The sequence below is a fragment of the Electrona antarctica genome (genome assembly GCF_951216825.1).
Source record: "Electrona antarctica genome assembly, chromosome: 13".
Taxonomy (NCBI): Eukaryota; Metazoa; Chordata; class Actinopteri; order Myctophiformes; family Myctophidae; genus Electrona; species Electrona antarctica.
In genome coordinates, this window is record NC_136794.1 from 31,150,543 (window position 1) to 31,175,118 (window position 24,576).

The window sequence follows — 24,576 nt, forward strand, 5'->3', positions numbered from 1 at the left end:
CATCATAAATAATTCTGACCTGTCCTCTTAAACCACAGATTGGGAAGCACTGCTCCAAAGTAATAATTCAACCACCTTTTTGTTTATCAGAAAGAATCCTCCATTAAAAGTAATGCATTTTGTTGTTATAGAGCACAGAGACATGAGAGCAGGTGGAAAACGGACTGAAGGCTTTGAGTGCAAGCTCACTCACACAAGGTGCTGCCAGACGGTCGAAAGAGCTGCGCACGTTCTCGGCTGCGCGTAGCTTAAAGCTTGAGTTTTTAGACAGCTGGTGGATGGAAATTAAGCTCCACCTCCGCCGAATACTTGCGCGACGGCCAGATTCCCGGAAACGCTCTCCTCCGCTCAAGTCTTCCGCGGAGGTGGAGCTTAATTTCCATCCACCAGCTGTCTAAAAACTCAAGCTTTAAGCTGCGCGCAGCTTAAGAAGTGCGCAGCTTAAGAAAGTTTTGCGCTCAGGTGTGGAGACGGTGACACAGAGGCACGCATGCACACGCACACACAGAGGCACGCATGCACACGCACACACAGAGGCACGCATGCACATGCACACACAGAGGCACACATGCACACGCACACACAGAGGAACGGAAGCACACGCACACAGGCACGCAGCCATGCACAGTTGCACGCACACACACACACACATGCACAGACCTCCGTTTAATACAAAGTAATCCGATCTGCATGAAGTCACATTATGAACAAACCAGCCCGGGACCTGAAATGTGTTTGACAACCTGAGTTAGAGGAAGGAACTGAACCTAGGTTTTTTGTAGAGAACCTACCTACGAAAGAAAACAGAAGCATGATTTTCCTCACATTCTTTCCCAAACGATTTCATTAATAAGTTATGTATGATGTGAGAGAGAAAGAGAATTTCTACTCTGAGAAATGGGGAACAGAAAGCAAACAGCAGAATACCAAGAAATGTCATTGTTTCTTCAGTAATTAATACTGGCAATGCTTCTTGTACTAATCTGCTCTAAACACAATCTTGGTTTACTCAAATCTCAGCTAAATTTTCACATCACAAGTTTACAATATAAAAGAGTGAGGTACTGTACATTATTTTGTGCAAGCTTTCAGAGGTGTGGACTCGAGACTTGGCTTTGAGATTCAACTTGGACTTAAAGGTGTAGTGAAATGAAAAATACGTTTTTCACACTTTTAGACCAAATCTGTGGTCATCATATGGGCATACATAACAATGGATGCCAAAAAAATGGGCAAATTCTCATTTCTGTGTGTTTTTATATCAAAAGTCCATCTTTTTTTTTTAAATTACTTCCTGGAAACGAAAATGTGCTGCGTGATGACGTGTAGAAATACACATCAATAAAAGCCAATAAAAAAGAAGCTCACCATGATTCCCATAGCTTCTTTCTCCTCCTGCACAGCTGGTTTTGTTTAAAAAACTACTCCGTTTTTAATCTCATTCAAGAAGACATCCAGACAGTGTATTACTTGTTTTAAACTTAATCATCACGCTAAAATATGTATATAGGTTGTGTACAGGTTAGAAATAATCCACTGGCTTTTCCCAATGTCTCCCTGTCACTTTGTTTACAAACGAAATTCACGTGCAGGAAGTCACAGACTTTGAGACCCCATAGCCTGGAGGGATGCGACACTCTGATTGGTTCAGAAACTTCAGAGCCAGTGTTTCAAGATGAAACTTATATGTCCACCATTTCCGTTTCACTACGCCTTTAAAGTCGGACTGCAGTGGCTTTTTTGATCATTTTATTTTGAAGTTTCAGTCTGATACGGAAGCCTGTATGTTTCTGAACCTGTATGTTTCTGGACTTTAGAATCTCACTCATTGCACCCGTGTGTAGCAGAGCTACTGTTTGTTTACAAGTGAGAGACAGACGGCCAAGCTCAGCATGTTTGCTACTACTGTACGTATTGTAGCTTTTTTCTAACCTATAATGATTTCAGATAGGCCCTACATATTTTAGCATGCTGATCACGTTTGAAATGAATAATACACTGTCTGGAGTAGTTCTGTAATCAAAATCAGCTGTGTTTGGGGGAACATACAGCTATGGGAATGAACTTGATTAATTTATATTCATACGGGCAGTGGTACGTCATCACGCAGCACATTTTTGTTCACAGGAAATAATTAAAAAGGCTATGGAATGCTGTAATCTATGTGTGTGTGTCATAGAGTTATAAAGGATAGAGGGCAGACTGCCCCGCCTCCAGCTATTCATTTCGATGGAAGTTGCTCAGTGGCGTTTTGAAACACCCAGAAGAACTCTACTTCCGCATTTTTTCAATTTGGGCACCACATTTTGGTGCCCAATATGTCCATCCCAATTCCAATCCGCTCCCTTACTGACTCACTGATCTACAGTTGGGTGCCACCGATATTGTCCCTTATCATTTGACCCATTTAGGCCTGACCTCAAAATTTAAAAAAATCCTTCTAAATCCTCCAGTTTTCTGAAATAAATATTTTCATGATTTTTCAAAAATAGCAGACCTACAAGCTCGTAGCGCGCCACTCGGTGGCGCGCTATGAGCTTGTAGATCTGCTATTTTTCAATAGCTAAATTATAACAATGTTTAAAACACCAAAAGGGGTTCCCGCCCAAAATGGGTTAACTGTCCTTTTGCGCAGATCACGCAAACCTCAGCAAAAAGAAAAGGACAATATCGATGGCCTCCAACTGTATGAGTCTGAATCTTTGGATGAAAGCGCTATATAAAATGCACCATTTACCATCCTTTCGGGATGAACCGTGCAAGCAACCCCAGAGTTTAATACCTCCATGCCCGTGGCAAAAATCTGCAGGGTGTGCAGATCTTATCGGAATCACAGTGGGCAGCCATTTTTCCAATACCTCATCTAGAGTTTAATTACATCCATGCTAACCCCACGGGGGTTAATCAACAAAAACACATGGATCTCTGCTGTAGCCATCTTACAGGCCTAGGTTGGCCTCATTGGATTTGCATGTGACAGGCTTGGTGGTGTGTGGTTAAATAATTGGCTTAAACTAATATTGCACTGCAGAGCCTGGAGATGGAAATTGACAAAGCCTAATTTCTCAGCTCGGCAAAGAAATGAGAGATCTTCATTCTAGGCCTGATTGAACTGCAAATGTAATTGCGCTGCAGGCTGAATGCACGCATGGAACGCAGAAAGAATATCCATTAGCTTTTTCTTGAATTGAAGTGAATCTGGTGCTTTATCAACAAGAAAATGTGTATTGCCAACTACTGGGTTGATTGCTTCATAGCCCTTTCCTTACTCTTCATGAATAAGGCAAACATGAAGGTTAAGTGAAAGGCCTTAAATTGGGCTTGATTGCAATCTGTGTGGGTGCCGAAATTTAAACCAACAAACTCAAATGTCTTTTTAAAGCTTTATTGTTTCTCAACCGGCTTGATATATATGTATCACGCTGTGACACCTTGTGAGTGGTGACACTTGTCAGATGACTCAGATCTGCAATTTTTTGTAATAAATTAATAAAATAGTAATGACTGTGTTATGCCTTCTTAGGTGGGTTGGTGTCCTTGAGGATTGCTCAAAATATGTTGGTGGTCCAGAGCTCCAAAAAGGTTGAGAAACCCTGATTTAATGAAAATAAATATTTTATGTATATGTCACTCCTGTGTGTTTCAGGTCAGTGGGGACAGTGCATAGGCGAGGAGTGTGGCTCTGGTGGCATTCAGACCAGGACAGTGTGGTGTGTCCACACCGAAGGCTGGACCACCCACCACTCGCACTGCCAGCACGCCGGCAAGCCCGAGAGCCAGCGCCACTGCTTCCGGGTCTGCGAGTGGCACCAGAATCTGTTTGAGTGGGACGTTTCCGACTGGGGCGCCTGCGTCCTGGTCCCGTTCTTCTCCAACGAGCTCAAGCTGCGGACTGCCGGCGAGTGCGTCACGGCGCAACACGGCATCCAGAGGCGCCGGGTGCGGTGCGCTCGCACCTCCAACGGAACGGTGGTCGCCACGAGGATATGCGAGTTCTTCTCCCAGAAGCCGTCCGGGGAGCAGGCGTGCCTCATCCCCTGCCCTCAGGACTGCGTGGTGTCGGACTTCACCTCGTGGTCGGGCTGCAGCAGGACGTGCGGTGCCGGCCTGCAGCACCGGACCCGGCACGTCCTGGCCACGCCCATGTACGGAGGCTCCAGCTGCCCCAACCTGACCCAGATCAGGACTTGCTCTGCCCACGTGGACTGTCCCACGGGGGAGGGCGAGTACCGGTACAGCCTTAAGGTGGGGCCCTGGAGTGAATGCCGCCTGCCGCATCACAAGGGCGTCCTGCCGAGCGGAAGGACAACGGTCAATTTCAGCAACGGCACGGAGGAAAACAACACCGTCAAGCGGCACGCCCAGCAGCACACATCCCACCATCACCATAATCACCACCACCACCATCACACGCACACCAACCCCATGTCATGGGAGCTGGAGGTGGGCTACCAGATCCGACAGGTCCGCTGCACTCGGAACGATGGCAAAAACGCCATGTTGAGGTAGGCATGAATGAATGCCATGTTGAGGTAGGCATGAATTAATGCCATGTTGAGGTAGGCATGAATGAATGCCATGTTGAGGTAGGCATGAATGAATGCCATGTTGAGGTAGTCATGAATGAATGCCATGTTGAGGTAGGCATGAATGAATGAATGAATGCATGAATGAATGAATGAATGCCATGTTGAGGTAGGCATGAATGCATGAATGAATGAATGAATGCCATGTTGAGGTAGGCATGAATGAATGAATGAATGAATGCCATGTTGCGGTAGGCCTGAATGAATGAATGAATGAATGCCATGTTGAGGTAGGCATGAATGAATGAATGAATGCCATGTTGAGGTAGGCATGAATGAATGCCATGTTGAGGTAGGAATGAATGAATGCATGAATGCACGCATGCATGCATGAATGAATGCCATGTTGAGGTAGGCATGAATGCATGAATGAATGAATGAATGAATGAATGAATGAATGCCATGTTGAGGTAGGCATGAATGAATGCCATGTTGAGGTAGGCATGAATGAATGAATGAATGAATGAATTAATGAATGAATGCCATGTTGAGGTAGTCATGAATGAATGAATGAATGAATGAATGAATGAATGAATGAATGAATGAATGAATGAATGAATGCCATGTTGAGGTAGGCATGAATGAATGCCATGTTGAGGTAGGAATGAATGAATTAATGAATGCATGAATGCACGCATGCATGCATGAATGAATGAATGAATGAATGAATGAATGCCATGTTGAGGTAGGCATGAATGCATGAATGAATGAATGAATGAATGAATGAATGAATGAATGCCATGTTGAGGTAGGCATGAATGAATGCATGGATGAATGCATGAATGAATGAATGAATGAATGAATGAATGAATGAATGAATGAATGCCATGTTGAGGTAGGCAATGCATGAATGCTGCAAAATGCCCTCATTATAACTTGTTCTGGGGTAAATCACAGATTACTTAACCACTTGAAACCATAGCATCGGTATTCCAGGCGGAACATACCCCAAAAGTTGGCTAAGCAAATCTCTGCAAAGTGATTTGGTGTAGAAGGGCAGACCTAGAACATTGGACATTCATCTATGTAATAGTTTACTATAGGGTTTACTGTGAGTGGCCTGGTGTCACAATTCTGGGCATAGGCGAATATTTGGCAAAAATAGCAGTGTTGTGAAGTGTTGTGACACGTTGCGATCTTGAAGATCGGCAACGAGGGGGAAAAACGGAGGGACTACAGACATATAATAGGGTTTTAAGTGGTTAAAATCAGTCTTACAACCAGGAGTTAATCCCAAATTTAAACCAATGTGCAGAAGAAGCAGTATGAAAATGATAATTGGTGTGCAGATTGTTTTGGGGAACAGGCCCATGAATCAGATATGATTAAAGAGCTTAGTTGTGTTAATCTCCTCCAAACGGATGCAGCGTGAACAGGTGAACAGTGAATATGTTGGAGGTTTGTTTATATCGTGTCTCCACACTCCCTTCGGTCCCCCTAATGTGACTTGTGGATAATCGAGGGTCACTCACCAACACATTGCATGGTGTTTTTTTCTGTGGAGGTTGGCCGGGGAAAATGAAGCGATAATTATTTTATGCCTGTTAACTTTTCAATTATGGTAAAGTGATGTGTGAGCCTGTGTTTGCAGTGCCCTATTTGCATGGTAATGCCGCTACTATTGTGGTAAATGTCAAACATTGTAAGGTCTGCTATTCCGGCTAACTCTGGTATTTAGGTTTGATAGCAATGGATTTCTCTCAGCATGAAACACACACGCACGCACGCACGCACGCACGCACGCACGCACGCACGCACGCACGCTCACTCGTCACTGTCAGGTGGAAACCATGTATGTCAAAAACCGTAACTTTTCAGGAAATGGGAAGAAAATAACCTGTTCCAATGGATCAAATTGTTATTTAGACCCTCCAGAAATAATCAGCGATCACATAATTTACCGCATAATCAGCCAAATGGCACAGATTATGCAGGGGTAATTGTTTTATTGATTTTTTTTCAAAAAGGGCGCATAATCGTGAAAACACACATATTTTGCAACTTCCTGCATATTTCACCATATTTCACCACATAAAATCCCAAATGTTATGCATATTTCACATATTTCACAATTTTCAGCATATTTTGCAACTTTCCACATATTTCAGAGCATAAAATCACATAAAAACTGCATATTTCATTGCAAAATCAAGGATTTTAACCCGCATAATCAAGGATTTTTGCCTGTGTTTTTCTGGAGGGTCTATTTATTATTTTGTTTAGTCACAAGCTCATTCCTATAATTAACATTTATTTATGGCAAAAATAGCAGATATACAAGGTCAGTAGTTCTCAAACCTTTCCATGCCAAGGACCCCTAAATGAATATGGATTTGACCAATATGAAAATATTTTGTGGCAGGGACCCCCCAGAAGAAAATATTTGTGTTATCGATAGATATAGAGATACAAGTTTTAGCCCGACAAGCAGTAACGACTTGATGACACTATTACACAATGATTGTGCAGTTTGTACGCACGCACGCACGCACGCACGCACGCACGCACGCACGCACGCACGCACGCACGCACGCACGCACGCACGCACGCACGCACGCACGCACGCACAGAGCACAATGTATACAACAATGTATAATCTATTTTGAATAGCATGCGGTGAGGAAATTGTCACACTCGTTTCTTCTATTGAGGACATGCCACCACCCCATCAAGCTGTCGTGAAGGGATGCTATTAACAAACTGCTTGAATGGAAATGAATATAGAACAGTGGTTCTCAAAGTGAGGTCTGCAGAGCCACTGGGGGTCCTTGGGGGGGTTCCAGCTGGTCTTGAGGGGTTTCCAGAGTATTTTTCACAACCTCCATATTAGCTGTGAAATTGAGAACACATACTGCGTCTGATTCCATATCGTCTCTGTTGGGTGGAAACTCATGTCCAAAACTCTTTTCAGGATTCAAAGTCAAAAGTAGCAGATTGAAAAGCTCGAAACGCAACGCGTAGCGACACTTTTTTGTGCTACATGCTACACTTGATCAAGTAGGGCATTGAAACAACACAAAAAAGTTGAAATATGGAGATAAGAGGTTTCGGCCCGACAGCAACAATATTCATCCTCTTTGCCACATCTGAATTATACAGTTTTATGGTTCTGAATCTGAACTGACTTCTACATGTGTGGCCAGGATCAGGACAGTTCAGGTGATTGATGGTCCTCAGTAAAATAGAAAACAGTCTGACAAGAGAGTGGTTGGGAGTTGAGTTCCAAATGCCAGCTCATAAATCAGTCTCATGTTTGATACCGTTGCTTCTGTGTCCAAAACACATAACTTTTAAGAAAATGAACAAGAAAGTGTGTTCAAATGGATTGAATGTAGTTGATATCAGTCTCAAGCTCTTGTTCATCATACTTTTTATTAGTTAAATAATCATAAAAAAAAATCTAAAACACAGACTAAACCAGTTTCAACTTGGTTATGGGCATGTCATTCTAGGCAAAATAATTCAAAAAATCTTAAAAAATAACTAAATAAGGGCTCTAAAGCACATTGCAACAGCTTCTAGATCACTGTGAAATCCATGATCTCGACCATGGTCGAAAAATTATGAACGAGTATACACGTATAACATAGGTTGCATTAATGAACTTATGTGGGAAGAAAATAATAAGAAACGTACAAATATGGAGATACAAGTTTTTCGCATGACAGCGACGATATTGGATTCTGGAACACTGTCAGTTTCCATTTGGAGCTTTCTTCATCCTCTGACCAGCTTGGCCGTGGAAATTAAAAGACAATCATCAGGGAGATGAAGGTGGTGTGATTGTGTTTGATACCGCCATATTACCCACAAAACTGGCTGTTATGCCTCCAGACAGAAAAGCCTAATTTATGCTCTGTTGCACGGCAAAAATAGCACACCTGCAAGCTCACAATGCGCCGCACCCGCGACATGCAGGTCTGCTACTTTCGGCGCTCAACACCGCCGTGCGGCGAAGAAGCACGGATCTTGAGGAAATCATTTACAGCATCTCATCAACATATTCATTTATGCGGCGAGCTTAGAGCCTCTTGAATATAAATTTCCCACCTGAATCCCCTGCCTCATTCTGCTTTTCTAATTACAGTCTAATTACAAAGTAAAATCCCGCCTAAAAATGAGCATCGGCACTTGCATTACAATATACCTAACAAATTAAATTGTCCAAATTAAACAATGGAAATTGTAATTATGTGACTAATGCATTTATTCATAAGTGAGAGTATGGATTCTGCTCTGTGCCCGTATACTGTGCAGATTGGTGTGTCGCTGTATGCAGGCTTCCATTTGATTAGATTAAAATAAAATAAAAATAAAAAGAGGTGGAGCACTTTCTTAACCAGTTAGGTAAGCCCTACAGTAGCCTATGTACATCTTTGGATGACAAAATAATAGCCGATCTACAAGCTCAAAACATATCACATCACAACCACGTTGTGAGCTTGTAGATTGGCTATTTTTGTAATTTTTCATGTATTTCATGTATTTTTGAATACATTATTATAGTTTGACATTATTTTTGACACATTTTGTCACATTTAAAAATAGAAATGCGCCAGGGTTAATGTGGTTAACACACAATTGTTTTATTACTAATTGTTAAATTGTGATATTATGGAACATAAATATCACACAGTCTACATCTCCCAAAAAATAAATGTGTGTCTGACCAGGAGCAGGGATAAAACGTATTCCCACCAACCTCGACCAGGAGTCGACCCCTTTCCAATCAACTCATAGCAAATCTAACCCTGTATCTCCATATATATATATATATATATATATATATATATTTACTGTATAGTGGTGGACAAACTCAACCCCAGTACTTGAGACAATAGGTAATGTAATGTATATTGTCCTTTTAATATCAATGCATTGTTTTTATATAATAGTACACATTATAGAAATAGAAGACCTGTAAGCTGTATTCTAGAGGAATACAATTCATTTGAAACTTAGTGGAGTGAAAGACAAAGGTATCAAAAAATTCAAATGCCCAAGTACTAAAGTACAGATACCCCAAAAATACTTAAGTACTTGGTTACTGTCGCACACTGCAGACGATAATGATAATAATGTGTCACAGTGCAGTGGAAGCAGGAAAGGTTGCTCCTCTGTCATAAAGTGGAGATATCTAGCAGTCTAGCTCTGTGACTTAGATGGTATTCTCAGAGTTGATGTGTTATTTCCAAACCTCTGTTCTAAGCATCCAAAGTCTGCCTCACATAGCCTAATCAAATGCCAAAGTCAGCTGGCATCTGTCATACTCCCCCCGACGTTCTCTCTCCCACTCTCTGCCTGCAAACCTTATTTATCAAAGTCTGAGAGTGCGACGACAATGGCATGAACTTTATATCAAATTATTGTTTCTTTCTTGTGTCAGAGATGTATGTTTTCAAAGTTTCGATTTGCTGGGGAAATCCAACTTCTGGTCATTCATTTTTCATGGCTGGTGGGGGAAAATGTTTTATTCCTGCTTCTGGTCAGACTGAATTATATACAGTCATGCATTTCTTCTTGGGAAATGTAGACCGTCTGATATTTATGACATTTATGTTAGATAATATCACCATTTAAAATGTTAACACATTAACCCCGGCATCCCTATATTTTGGTAAATGGTAAATGGTAAATTTATATAGCGCCTTTATCTAAGGCGCTTTACAGAGATTGTGCAATTAGGAGTTCAGCGTCTTGCTCAAGGACACTTCGGACACTAACTCTTTTGGGCATATTTGTGTGTGTGTGTGTGTGTGTGTGTGTGTGTGTGTGTGTGTGTGTGTGTGTGTGTGTGTGTGTGTGTGTGTGTGTGTGTGTGTGTGTGTGTGTGTGTGTGTGTGTGTGTGTGTGTGTGTGTGTGTGTGTGTGTGTGTGTGTGTGTGTGTGTGTGTATATATATATATATATATATATATATATATACAGGACAGCACAGGACACGTGATAAACAAGTGAATTTGGAACTGGAACACTGTCAAATTGAAGCTGAGAAATGGGTACTTTCTCCTTATAGGCTGAACTCAATGGTTTAACCCCCAAACAATATCACTTTCCCTAAATTCTCTCTCCATCTCCATGTGCTCTCCTCCCACTGGCCTCGCTCCCTGTGGTGCTCCATCCAGCCTCTGTGCCCAGGAGGACAACACGCCGCTGACCTTCCAGGCCTGCGTGATACCCAAGGACTGCCAGGTGTCTGACTGGTCGTCGTGGAGCCTCTGCTCCAAGACCTGCCGCGGCCGTGCCACAGACCTGTCCCCCGGGTACCGGGTGCGCACGCGGACCATGACGCACATTGCCGTGGGCGACGGAGGGAGACAGTGTCCCGCCCTGCAGGAGAAAGAGGCCTGTAACATCATGGGAGATCTACTTCCACTCTGTCCCAGGTGATGAACAGCAGTGGCCAGGGCTTGGATTTGCTGGAATGGGGGGTTTGATTGATTGAATAATTTAGAGTTTGCAAAAAGTTATACAATAATGGTAAGATTGATAACATGAAAATCCCTGAGGGCTTGTTTCCATTGTGGTCCGATGTATTCAATTCATCAAAACATACAATACTACCGGTATACTATAACCAGTAAGACGCCCTAAAGGGTAAGGTCACGTGCACAGCGCTGCACGCATCCGCCTGTGAGACGGCAGACTGCTGGGCGAGCGCTGGTGCTTTGGCATGGGGGGTCAGATCAACATATGGAATTAATGCTCAGCTGTACTTGCCATCAATGTGTGTACAGGGTTTGATGAGGTCAGATCAACATACTGTATATTGAATGTCAGTATGACAGGTCAGCTCCATAGGATATCTAAGGGTGGCAGCGGGGGCAGTGTCTTGAGTGTACAGGGTTAGATGAGGTCAGATCAACATACTGTATATTGAATGTCAGTATGACATGTCAGCTCCATAGGATATCTAAGGGTGGCAGCGGGGGCAGTGTCTTGAGTGTACAGGGTTAGATGAGGGCCCAGGTATGGCTGGGCCTTAATTTTTGGGCCTGTTGAGAACTCTAGTTTTCGCCGGCTGCTGGCCATGGCTGCACTAATATCTTTGGGGCGCTGGGGCAGGCCTGTTTAAAGTTTGAATGGACAGGTATCAGTCAAAAGGGAGACATTGAAGAGGAAGGATGGGTGGGTAAGGATCAACATTTCAGAACAGGTCTGTCCCGGGGCAACCCATGCCCTTTATATATATACACACACTAAGAGGGAAGTGAGGTTTTTGTAGTAGTAAATGATTTTTACCTGTTACATTCAATTATAAAAATGAAAGACTTCAGGGGTTCAAACATTCTGTTTATTTAAACACTGTTTATTGGAACCAAGCTGAAAACCAAGCAAAGGACTGCCGAAACAGAGCATTTGTTATTATATGGGCACCTAGAAATGTGATTCAATTGTGTTTTTATTTAATAGTTAGATTATTCCTGTGGTATGGGGAATTTTCTTTAAAAGCTAAGTGATGGTTAATTGGAATCTGTACTTGTGGTAGGATCCACTCCCTATAAAGGGAGGCTGCAAGGGACAGACAATCACAGCGTTAACAGCCGAGAGACAGAGCTGGGCCCTTAGTTAAGGGGTAGCCTTTAGGGCAGTCACTGTATGTTTGTTGTCTTTAGTTGTGCTTTAAGTTTCCATTGTTTTTGTAAATCGATTTGTCCAAGTCTTATATATTGAAAAGGCTTTCATTTTTGAGAGAAATAAAGAACCCATGAATGAACTTCATTTTTGGAGCCTAGGCCACTCGGCCAACTCTACAAGGTCAGCTCCCTATATGGAGATCTAGGTGATGATCCAGTCTTCTCCATTTATGGCTATCCAGGGTTTGATGAGATCAGTGTCGTGATCTTCATATATGGAGACGGCCATAATATGGAGCGTTACATGAGGTGTGACGGACTGACGGACATATATGGTGGCGTGATGTGTCACAAGGTGTGAGGGACTAACGGCCATATGGTGGGCGGCGTGACGTGTCACGAGGCGTGAGGGACTTGTCAAGTTGCAAATTGCAGACAGGTGCTCTTTATGGTGCTTTTAAAGGAGGGTAGGGAGTCTTATTTTTTGATGACTGGTGGTAGGGCATTCTACATTGTGGTGGCATAATAGTAGAATGAATTCAACCCCATGTTTGTGCTGAATCTGGGGGGAATGAGATCAGTGGTGCTGGTTGTGGGGATCTATGCCTCTGCTTATGATATGCCCAGGTGTCTGGTCATTACTTTTTATAGACGGTGGGGATATATGTTCTATGCCTGCATGGTTTCTGGTCAGACTGAATTAAACGCCATGCATTAATTTCCTTTTGGGAAATGTTGTCTACAGTACATGTTTGATATTTATGTTTGATTATAATATCACAATTTAACAATTATAAAAAAAATTATGTAAACCACATTAAATGTCAAAAGCTCATAACGCGTCGTGATGCCACACTTTCTGAACACGTGAGCTATTTTTGCTATGTATTACTATTTATAAATAATTTGTATAGCCTAGTATATAATTGTATACTTAAGCAATATTACACGAGAAGGGGTGGTTTTATGTCATTAATGCACGCCTGTGATGCTGAAAGCAATGCAGAAGTTAATTAATGACGTTAAACCACCCCCCCAGGTGTAATATTGCAATTATACAACAGTTACACTTAAAACTAAGATAATCGCTAAAATAAATCATAATATTTGTAGCCACTACGACCACAAAGGTCCCAAGAAACTAGCTAGCCTAGCCACCGAGTCTGCTCAGATCTCCAGTTTGTTCATGGTTATGTCTGACGTTAAAATGACGTTTTTATGCGGACATGCCCACCAGTTCATTAAGTATGCCTGGTTTGCCTGGTGGGTGGTGATGGGTGGTGGTCCACCTGAACTGAATCCGCACCCACAGCTGTGGTTGTATGATAAAGGGGGATAGGAGAGGGGATGATATTGTGATGTCACTATATCACAATGTTTTGTTGTTTTCATTGGCACGATTGACTGTCAAGGTTTCAGCCTCCAGGAAGAAATCTTAAATACAAATTGAAGACATCATTGCACATAACAACCACACCAAGGGGTCTAATGAAGTACTGTCACCTCATAAACACACATAAAAACTGGAAAAAAATAAAAGCATTCACAGCACGCCATCTGTAAGGAAATACAGGAAATGTTTTGATTTACAAAATGAAAGCCTGGAAGTGGTGCTCAGATGTCCCCCCTCCCAGAAGCAGAGAGGTTGTTTACATAATTATGGATTTGTGATTTGAGGCATACTTTCAGCTGTGACACCAAATAATAATATTTTTTAGAATTTTCCTATTTCAAGCCTTCTCGCTTGGACAAGTGTGAGAAAATGCCCAGAGTCTGTAAATATAGATATAAACAATCGAAATACATTTGGGATATATATATATATTCTCTTTAGTATGTGCCAAAAATGTCGAGGGAGCCTTAAATTCACTTTGTCGGTCCCGAGGATTGGGGGTGGAGAGGTGTAAGCTCATTGATATGTAAAGGCTGCTGCAAAGAGATGAGGGCCATGACTGCTATTCTGTGAGGTAAACAAAGTAGTCAATAGAGAATTATTTTTCCGCCGTTCGAGTAGATTTTTTATTTGCTACATGCAGCGCCTCAGAGCGGTGGATTTACATGATTAAGGAAAACTCATTACGGAAATTAAGCATTTGATAGATTACTACAGGCTGTTGTTCTATTAAACTCCCACCAATATTATTGGTCTCTGCATCACAGCATTTTTCATAGTTAAGGCCAGAGCAGTTGGTTGGAAGTTTTTTCCACATAATCAGAACAGCTAAAGGAGGAACGCTCCGTTCGTATTACTTATTTTTCTTCATGTGTCAGATCCACATAATAGATCTATGCATCATGTTTTGCAGTACATTCATGTCCACATTATGAAAAATAATACCAAACCCTGAAGACTAGCTCTGCACTTGGCCCACACTATCTGTGCCTGTGCGTGCATGTGCAGTTTGTTTATCCACGTATGCATTGTTTATTGTTTATTAAATGGATCCCCATTTGCTGACACCGGGGCGACAGCTAATCTTCCTGGGGTGCATAGACGATAACATACAATATAAAAACATGAAAATACATAATATGACATTATACAACATAAAACTAATAACTACACTCCAGGATCCATTGGAACACAGGTTCTTTATTTCCATTTCCTTTGACATACAAGATTTCTACCCACAGTCACTCAGTCTGTGAATAAATTATTATTCACCTGGTTGGCTGTACTGTACTAACCTGACTCCGCCAGATGGGGCAGCAGAGAGTACACTGGGTTAACCCAGTGTACTCTCTGCTGCCCCATCTGGCGGAGTCAGGTTAGTACTGTACAGTATGTATAGGGCAGCAGGGACAATGTTAGTAGAACATTGTACATTATTATTTTTAGTGTTTAGGAATCAGCGCTATAGTGTGGGTGGGGGCCATATAGAGTTATAAAGGATAGAGTGTGGACCGGGAGCGACAGCCCCGCCCCCTGCTATTCATTTCAATAGAAGTTGCTCAGTGGCGTTTTGAAGCATCCGGAAGACTGCTGGAAGTACCATTATAACTCATTGGCTAGAGCGAGCGGAAGTTGAGAGCGGTCTCAAATTTGAGGTCAGGGATGACGCACGGTACGCACATGACGTCACTGAACGTCCGTCCACCTCCATGAACGTGCTGCAGTTCCAGTTTTGGCCAGTAGGGAGTGGCAGCTTCAACGTTGGACAGCCGTTCTGGGGGCTTGGTGGGGGCTCCTTTCACACTGATCCGCAAATCTCACAGTAGCACTTGGCCAAACAAACATTTACAGCCGTGAGATTTTATTTAGCTTGAATCCTGTGCATCTGTCATCAGTGGTGGAAAGTAACTAAGTACATTTACTTAAGTACTGTACTGTACAATTTTGAGTTATTTGTACATTACTTGTTATACTAGTTACTTTGATTCTTATTACAAAATATTCATGAAACATTTCTGCCCTACTATAAATTTCGGCCATTCGAAAATAGCCGTTCTACAAGCTCACAATGCGTCGCATCGTGACGCATTGTGAGCTTGTAGATCGGCTTTTTTCAAAATATTTTTATACATTTGGTACTTTAAGCACATTTTGAATTCCGTACATTTACTTGTAACAGAGTAGTCCTACATTTCAGTATTGACACTTTTACTTATAAGTAAAACATGTGTCTGTCTGTCTCACCAGGTATGTGTGGAGGACCACGGACTGGGCTGGATGCCGCGTGGCCCCTCTGTTGAGCCAGCAAGACCGGCGGCTGGCCAACACCAGCGCCCTGTGTGGAGGAGGAGTCCAGACCAGAGAGACCTACTGTGTGCAGCTCCACGGTGACTCCACCGCCCCGCATCACAGGAAAGAGGGTAAGAAGAAGAGATTATACTGTAGGCCTGAGGCTGATTCTAAAAATGTCTTCTAAATCCTCACAGTTTTCTGGAAGGAAATGTGGCCGTCGGCCCGCATCTCAAAATATTTTGGTTCCAGGGACCCCAAGAAGCAAATATTCGAGTTCAAAATGTTTATGCTTTAAAAATATATACATTATCAAGCATCAAAATGTACTTAAAGCACCAAAAGTAAAAGTACTCATTATACATAATGTCCCATTCCAAGTTTTCAAATGTATAATAAAGAAAATAGCAGTAGTGGAGTAGAAGTAAAAGTATTGGAAATTGGAAATACCTCAACATTTTAAGGGATAATGTATGGCTGAGTGGTCATTGTCATCCGCTACGCGTCGGTGGTTAATCAGCCTGTCGGTGATTTATCTATAACAATGACCACTCAGCCATACATTATTATTACATGGCTACTTTAAAACATAAATTAATAAATTGACCCAAAGCACAACAAAACAAGGTATTTCCTGTGTCGCGCTGGCAGGCGTCTGCCCAGTTGCAACACAGTCGGAAAACAAGGAAATTAGTTGATCAAATAGAATCCATTTTCGGGTACTGCATCGTCTATTCCTCGCTCAAATGTTTTCAAAAACATTTTTGAGAGCAATGTTTAGCTGTAAATGACATTGTGTGTGTGTTGTGTGTTGTGTGTTTACATGTCTTTCATGTTAGAAACAGCAGTAAATCAGCGAGGCACAGCAGGACTCTCCAGCCCCATGAAAGTTATCATTAAAACAGTTTCATTTTTCTCAAGGTCTTGTTTGGCGAGAAATGTTTCTTGCAGACTTGCATACAAAGTATGTATCACACTTGTCCAAAGGTTTGTCAACAACCATGCGGCAAGCTTTATCACCTGCGCTCTGGCCCAAACGCAGGCCACGACATTTGTATGACACAAGTCTTAAATCCATTTAAAAACATTAGTCAGTGCTCATAGCAGAGCGGTCATTATTCAGAAATAACAGACAGCTGAATTTGGCGATTGACCAATCAGAATCAAGCATTCAACCAAGCCGTAAGCCGTAAGTAAGTAAATGTACTTACCGTCGTTACTTTCCACCATGCACTCAATCAACAGTAAGGAGGGTAAGAGGAGAGGCCACAGCTCACCTTAACCTGCTCACTGGAAGCATATTCCACAGACATAAATAAAGTGCAGTGCATGAAGGTCTGCTGCGTGCCCCCATGTAAACTCCTGCAATCAATTATTCAGCGCAGAGCTGCAGCCTGTAGGCATGTAGCCTATCTTAAAAAAAGAGAAGTGCATTGGAAGGTGAAAAAAGGAGGATTGTGCTTCGTATTGGATTTTGTAGCCGTACCTGTGTTCTACATGCGAATACACAGCTAACTTCCTGAGTGACGATACAGACAGACAGACAGACAGACAGACAGACAGACAGACAGACAGACAGAATATTCAGAATTGAATTAATAAATAATAGTTTGAAAACAGTTTCCATTAGGATTTTGACCTATGCATGGATATCAAGGAAAATGAAATAGCCTGTGCATAACAGCTATTTAATTTATCTCCTTAATCAAGTGGCCTTGTACATTTTAATGGGTTTCATTACCTAGTAAAAGATTAATAAAAAAAGAAGAATCTCCCTCCTCCTGGTAGCTGCGTTAATTTGTAATAAACACCACTGACGATTATTACATTTTGCCACCGTGTTAAATCTCAATCCGCTGACTTTACAGCACGTGCTCAATGATGAGTCTAGGGTGACTTAATTTTATATCCGAGGAGTATATTTTCTTTTAATGATTTAAACACCTCACACCGACACCGTGCCGGTGGGAATGTCCTTTTTATTCATCAAAAATGTTCAGAGGGAAACTCTACAAGATCAGAGTTTTGCATGGTGGATAGATATACGTGTGGGACCTGCTGTAGAATATGAATGAACGTAGTTTGTTTGAATCAATCAATGGCAGCCAGGGACACTGATCAATACAAGTCAACAGTAATGTTTACCTAGAGACGACCCCACCAGCTTTAGCTAATGTAAACAGATTGTAACATGGGCCTGAGTCTGCTAACGTGGAAACCAATTTGTTCCCCTTGGATGTCTACCCACTGTAAGGGGATTGTCAGACATGAAAAATCACAATTTAGTTAAGAAAAAGGAGAAAGAGACATATTATGCACTTTATCAATGCGGTTCAAGCAAGCATCTCATTGTTACAAAGTAAAATCAAAGACCATGTAAATTACTTTTTTGCCAAGATGACAAAAATGCACAATGGACATTTAGTCTACTTCTCTTTTGGGTTTCATTTAAATGGAAATGTGCAGCTCATTGATGTGCGTAGGTGCATCAAAATGGAATATTAGATTTAATAAATTCTCATGTCGTAGGCAGGAGGGGGGATCACGCCCCCCATACCCCTTGAGTTGGATGCTAATGCCAGGGCCCGTTATAGGTGGCCGCAGGGTTGCTGTTGTCTCCTAGGGAGCTGATTGCGTATTCAGTGCGTTGACTCAACATCTCAGCCCTAAGTTTAAGTCCTGAGCTGGTCAAAGTTATATAGGACTGGACAGGCTGGGAAAATAAAATGTCCTTCCGTTTTGTCCCTTTTTTTGACAGGACATGGTTTCCCCCCCTCTAAATTTATCCATTCCCCCTTCACTTCAAAACCGCAGCCGCAGATCTCAAACCTCCATGCTGTTAACTGGCCATGCCAGCCGGGCTATATCAAATTATGCTAATGCTTTCCGTCCAAACCCTGAAATAACCTCGGCTGCCTGTCTGTGTCCTCCTTTCTCTCACAGCAGGATATTACCATATGGGTCTCAAGCCTCCCTTTCACCAGTGGTGGAATAAATAAGAAATAAAGGTATCTTAAAAAGTAAAGCTAAGCTATCTCAGACAAAATAGCCTAGTTTTTTGTTTGAATGCCTTTAACGTAAGAAAACACAATGAACCACTCAGACAACTATTCCACAATCTCTGAATGCTATATAGAATCTGAACTACACCTCCCGAAAGCTTAGAAAGGAAGCTGTTTGTCTGTCATTTCAGCTCACAAAAATATATTTTAAAATATCTGTGACTAATTTGATTTAAAGTAGGACAAATCTACGCGACTGCAAACTTTGGAAATGGAAATGGAACTTTGACAGTCAAAGTATTTGAAAATTGTGGGAGGCAACAGCCTAGCTTGAGAAGCTAGTTGATGCAGGACACACACGTTGTGCGCCCCAGCTGTAATCAGATGTCAGCTTGGTTGATTGAATAAGTGTTTCTAATCAGCCATGCATTTCCATACTGCAATCACAGACCATTGTCGCAACATTTAAATTATGGCCCCGACTTACCACTTGATCTCTGCTAATGCTACCACACACAATGCTGCTGGCAACGCTCTGCCACCAACGCCCCAGCCTCCACCTTTCTAGTTCAGAGTCTTTGCATGGCTGCAGAGGTGAAATTCAACTTTTGTGTGTGTGTGTGTGTGTGTGTGTGTGTGTGTGTGTGTGTGTGCGTGTGCGTGTGCGCGTGCGTGTGCGCGTGCGCGTGTGTGTGTGTTTTCAGTGGCCAGGCCTGTGAGCGCCAGGCTGTGTGCCGGGGAGGAGCTGCCCTCGGCCGCCCAGCACTGCTTCATCCCCTGTCCACAGGACTGCCTGCTCTCCCCCTGGTCACCCTGGGGAGCCTGTCTGCACCACAACTGCCACGAGCTGCAGGGACGCAAAGGTACGGAGGCACACGCTGACACAGAGGAAGAGAAACTGAGTGAATAGGAGACTTTGACAACAAATCTTGGGAGAAGCCAAGAGATAAAGTGATAGAGAACACCAGAAAGACAGCAATGAGAGAGAGAGAGAGAGAGAGAGAGAGAGAAAGAGAGAGACCCGGAAGTTTAGCCCACAGTCCCAAAAGGAGGGAAGTGTAATACTGGCAGATCAGATGCTTCCTATCTCTCTCTGAGTGTGTGTGTGTGTGTGTGTGTGTGTGTGTGTGTGTGTGTGTGTGTGTGTGTGTGTGTGTGTGTGTGTGTGTGTGTGTGTGTGTGTGTGTGTGTGTGTGTGTGTGTGTGTGTGTGTGTGTGTGTGTGTGTGTGTGTGTGTGTGTGTGTGTGTTTCTATTGGAAGTTGGCTGTGCTTTTGATTCAAGTTTAGAGGAAGCTTTCCTTACTAAACAAGTACAATATCAACCATTAGTACAATACAACTGGGCTATACGTGTCAGCTCATTGTTTTTATATTTGGCAGCCTGGGCCATGCTTGAGGATTATGGGGTTGTCCAAGTGTAAGGCAAAGCAGCTTGCAACCTACTGTTCAATCTCCTCCATAGGCAGTCGGTCTATGTGAAGTGACCAATGTTGGCTGTGAATAAGTTCATGTGCTGCCTATATTCTGTACATTTAGGGCTTGTTTGGACTCAAGCACTGAAACACATGATGTTTCGAGTGTGTGGGATATCAAAAGCAACTGAAAAATATTTGTGCCCTTGATAATGTATCTTATCTGTGCGTGCGTGCGTGCGTGCGTGCGTGCGTGCGTGCGTGCGTGCGTGCGTGCGTGCGTGCGTGTGCGTGCGTGCGTGCGTGCATGAATGTGCTGGTGGTGTTGGTGATAGTGACTGCGTATACACATGTCCATGCTGTGCTAAAAGAAACAGGGCAGGATGACCTGGTCCCTGCATGAACATCCCTAGAGAGAGAGGAAAACACAGATTGTTCAGGTCAACGATCGCTCCCTCAGCGCCGCCTACAGTATCTATCCAACGGCAGCGTGAACCGTGTGATTGCCATGTCGCCGTTAATGTAGCGCTGGGAACCACCAACACACAGGTTCTGCTGTCCCCCAACCCCCCCCAACCCCCCACACCCCCTGCTCACCGCTCATTTCCTTTCTGATAGCATTCATAAAGGAGTGGACCATAAACCACGATACGTACAGCTCTGGAAGCAACAGCATATCGTTACTGCCCGCCCGGGTAGAGAGACCTTGTATCTCCTTTTATATCTCCATATTTCAACTTACAATCAACATAATAATAATAATGTATTGCATTTTAAAGCACTTTTCTATGCACTACGTGCGCAGTCAACGCCAGTGTCCTCACTTCCCCACATTCACACACCAATGGTGGCAACCACTGGAGGCAAGGTGGGGTTCAGTGTCTTGCCCGAGGACATTTCGCAACATTCGCCACTTTTGATGCTTTTGTGTGATCCAGGTTTCCACCCAATCACTGGCACTGCTCTCCCGTGGCGTTGGCGTGGGCTGGCGTTCATTGTTATGATGATCCAGACTGTTTACACAGGTGGACCTTGGGCGGCGGAGCTTTTGTTGTTTCTCTCTGCGCTCTGCTCCGCTGTGTCTTACTGTATGTCTCACAACATCAGGGTGAAACCACAATCCATCTCTAACTCCATGTTGCAGGCCCCATGGGATCCTATACTGTTTACCCGGCTGTGGAACAAACCAGGCACCAGGATGCATGAACATTGTCATGCTCCAATTCACTGTATCTAGAATTACCCCTCATCTCCAAACCGTTACGTCCCTTTTTTCACCACACTGTCATCGTCTGATTCTCAGTCTGAGGCAGCACCCATTCTCAACCGTTTTCATTTCAAGGAGTTTAATGCATTAGGCCACACACACACACACACACACACACACACACACACACACACACACACACACACACACACACACACACACACACACACACACACACACACACACACACACACACACACACACACACACACACACACACACACACACTTTTTAATCTCTGGGAACCCAGTGTGTTAAATGAACCCACAGATCCACAACCCTGGTGGGCCGTGTAGTGTACCCTGGTGTTGAGAAGCGGTGGTCTGACTCTAGCAGACACAACCAGAACAGAATGTACAGTAGAATGAAGCATTTAACATAGAGACCATTGAAGAAGGGGATTTCTCCCAGTCGTCTGCTCTGAAATAAATCTGACATGACCAGCCTTGAATTATTCATTATCCAAGGGGATGCATCCAGGGCAAATTGTCTTTCACAGTTTGTGACGCGGGCAACAGCGGCCGGGTATACCCAGAAGCAATCGATCCATACAGTCTCTCTGCCAGCTTTGAGAGCAGACCTGGTCAGGAGGACCCACCGGATCAGGCCCCTTGACTTGGGGGCTCCCACTTCCAGATGATTGGTGGATGCAATTTGTCCGGGGGGTTAGACAGCCTCGTCTGTAGAGGAAAACAAGGGCGAGACCTCCCTAACCAAGTGGCAAGAAGAACAAGGCTTGGCTTAGTGTTCAGATTTCAGCTGCCCCCCGAAGTATCTGAGAGCATGCTGTATCTAGGAACCGCAGTTTATTCTGGCACTTTCCATCCATAAGAACATTATGACATAAGGGACCTGGAGCAACCCATTGGTCGATAGAGACTAGATTACAACCTGGTGGTGTCCAGCATGTAATAACTGTGAAGATATACTGTACATAGTTTCTGACAAAGAGCTCTGAAAGAAATCATTGGAACAGAAACAAAGGAATAATAATAATCACAAAATAATTCCACAAGCATCGATTAATGGTTTAAGCAGAAGATGACATGAGAAGATGGTAAGAGGACGAAGAGGAAGATGATGACTTTCAGAAGAATGTGAAGATGATGAAGAAACAGAATAAAGTGTAATTGAGTTGTTCGCAGTAATGTTTTCATTCACAACCTTCACATAGTGAGGGAGTATCACTTTCACTGCTGCACAAAACTAGGGTGATGCCCATTGTTCGGTTATTCAGCTTTTCATCAACTTTATTGTCACACCACAGTTACAGGTCAAAGTGAGGTGAAACTCTTATTTATGCAGGCCATCAGTTTTGCAAATTGAAAGAATTTGAAATGAAAAGCAGCATGTTAAAATCTGCATCGTGTGAGTTAAAAGAGGTCCTACATTGCATGTGGTGGATCCACTGCAGCGCAAGTCAGTATCATGAAACTTAGAAAGTCCAGCATGAAATGCTAGTGTTGGACATGCATGCTCCATCCTGGTTATGCAACCCCCTGCTATCCGACTGACTAGACGCCAGGCCCGGCACTCCCTCGAGTCATCGTCGGTGACGCACGCACCAGAGTTGAAGTTGGTCGGTCAGGCGGTCCTCGAGATACGTGCAAACTACAGATGCACGCACACGCACAGATGCATGGACGGACGGGCCGAGATTTTGCACATTGACACTAGGATTTCTGACCAAATGCCCCACTGTCCACTGACTTCCCACTGGGTCCTCAGGGGTACACACACAGGGGCACTCACGCACGCATGCACGCACGCACGCACGCACGCACGCACGCACGCACGCACGCACGCACGCACGCACGCACGCACGCACGCACGCACGCACGCACGCACGCACGCACGCACGCACACACACACACACACACACACACACACACACACACACACACACACACACACACACACACACACACACACACACACACGTATACATACACAGATATTCTGTCCATTTATATATAAGGCTTAATGTATTAATGGAGTGGAAAGCTGGTTTTAGAGTTCTTTGGTGGTGTTAATTGCACAACTAACAGTGATCATGAGCAGTGGCGATTAGACTATTTAAATATATAAAATAATGTATAGCCACACACTTGTACAGTAGCTGCCAATGCCACACGTTTATTGAGGACACAGTGGAGAAACCAAAGGTATAGTGCCTTCTTCAGGGTATAATATAATGCCAACATATATGCCTTTATATGACTTTTTGGATGAATTATGTAGCCTATTTGTGGTTTTACAAATCACAAATAAATACAATCCGGTCTACAGTACAAGCTCACAATGTGAGCTGTAGATAGCCTAGAATTAGATTTTGTATTTTACGTACTTGTTCATTGTCAATCATTTCTATGTTGGAGATTATTTCATTTTCATTTCTGTTTAATTGTATTCATTAGTTTGTGTTCTCAAATCAAATTGATTATAAAATGGTGCAACTTTTGACAAAATATAAGTCAAAACATGGGCAATGGGTGGTTTAGGCATCACTCGGTTGGTGTCTGGTGTTTAGATCTCTGTCATGTTTTCCATCCAGGCCCCAACAATGGCTGTGCTGACAGAAATGATCTAATGTGTGCTTCAAGTTCTTTATGGTTGTTTCCAAGGCGACCCCATTGCACGGCTGACGCTCAGGATTTATGAGCGGGAACAAGGCACAAAGTAAAAAGTAAAAACCGGTCGAGAATCCTACACAAGGCTTGAACCCCCCCCTCCCCAGCAGAGTAGATGACATTGATGCATGAGAAGGTTTGCTGTGTTTTGTGTTTGCCCAACATGCCAGACTGTAGGGCTTTCGGCTATTATTCCATATGTGTTCAGATCTCCACAATCACTGTCTATTGTCTTTCGTGTGTGCGAAAGTGGTGGTCCCCTCTGTCACCATCTGTATTTCACCACATGTATACCCAGCGTCTGGTATTCTGGTGAACATTTGGTAAAATATATGTGAACATTGGGCAAAAACAGCAGATCTACATTCATATTCAGATTCACTGGTTAGGTACATACACATGAAAATAAAAATGGTTGC

The 24,576-nt window shown here is 43.2% G+C and overlaps 1 protein-coding gene across 5 annotated transcripts in view; it reads left to right on the forward strand.

The window, feature by feature from the left end:
• The window catches only part of thsd7ba (thrombospondin, type I, domain containing 7Ba), a 376,466-nt gene that overhangs the window by 209,506 nt on the left and 142,384 nt on the right, over positions 1-24,576 (forward strand). For all 5 annotated transcript variants that reach the window (XM_079518802.1, XM_079518803.1, XM_079518801.1 and 2 more), the window contains exons 7-10: positions 3,647-4,505; positions 10,712-10,972; positions 15,804-15,976; positions 19,552-19,710. In XM_079518802.1, coding sequence (XP_079374928.1) covers positions 3,647-4,505; positions 10,712-10,972; positions 15,804-15,976; positions 19,552-19,710 — 1,452 coding nt within the window. The remainder of the gene's footprint in view (positions 1-3,646; positions 4,506-10,711; positions 10,973-15,803; positions 15,977-19,551; positions 19,711-24,576) is intronic.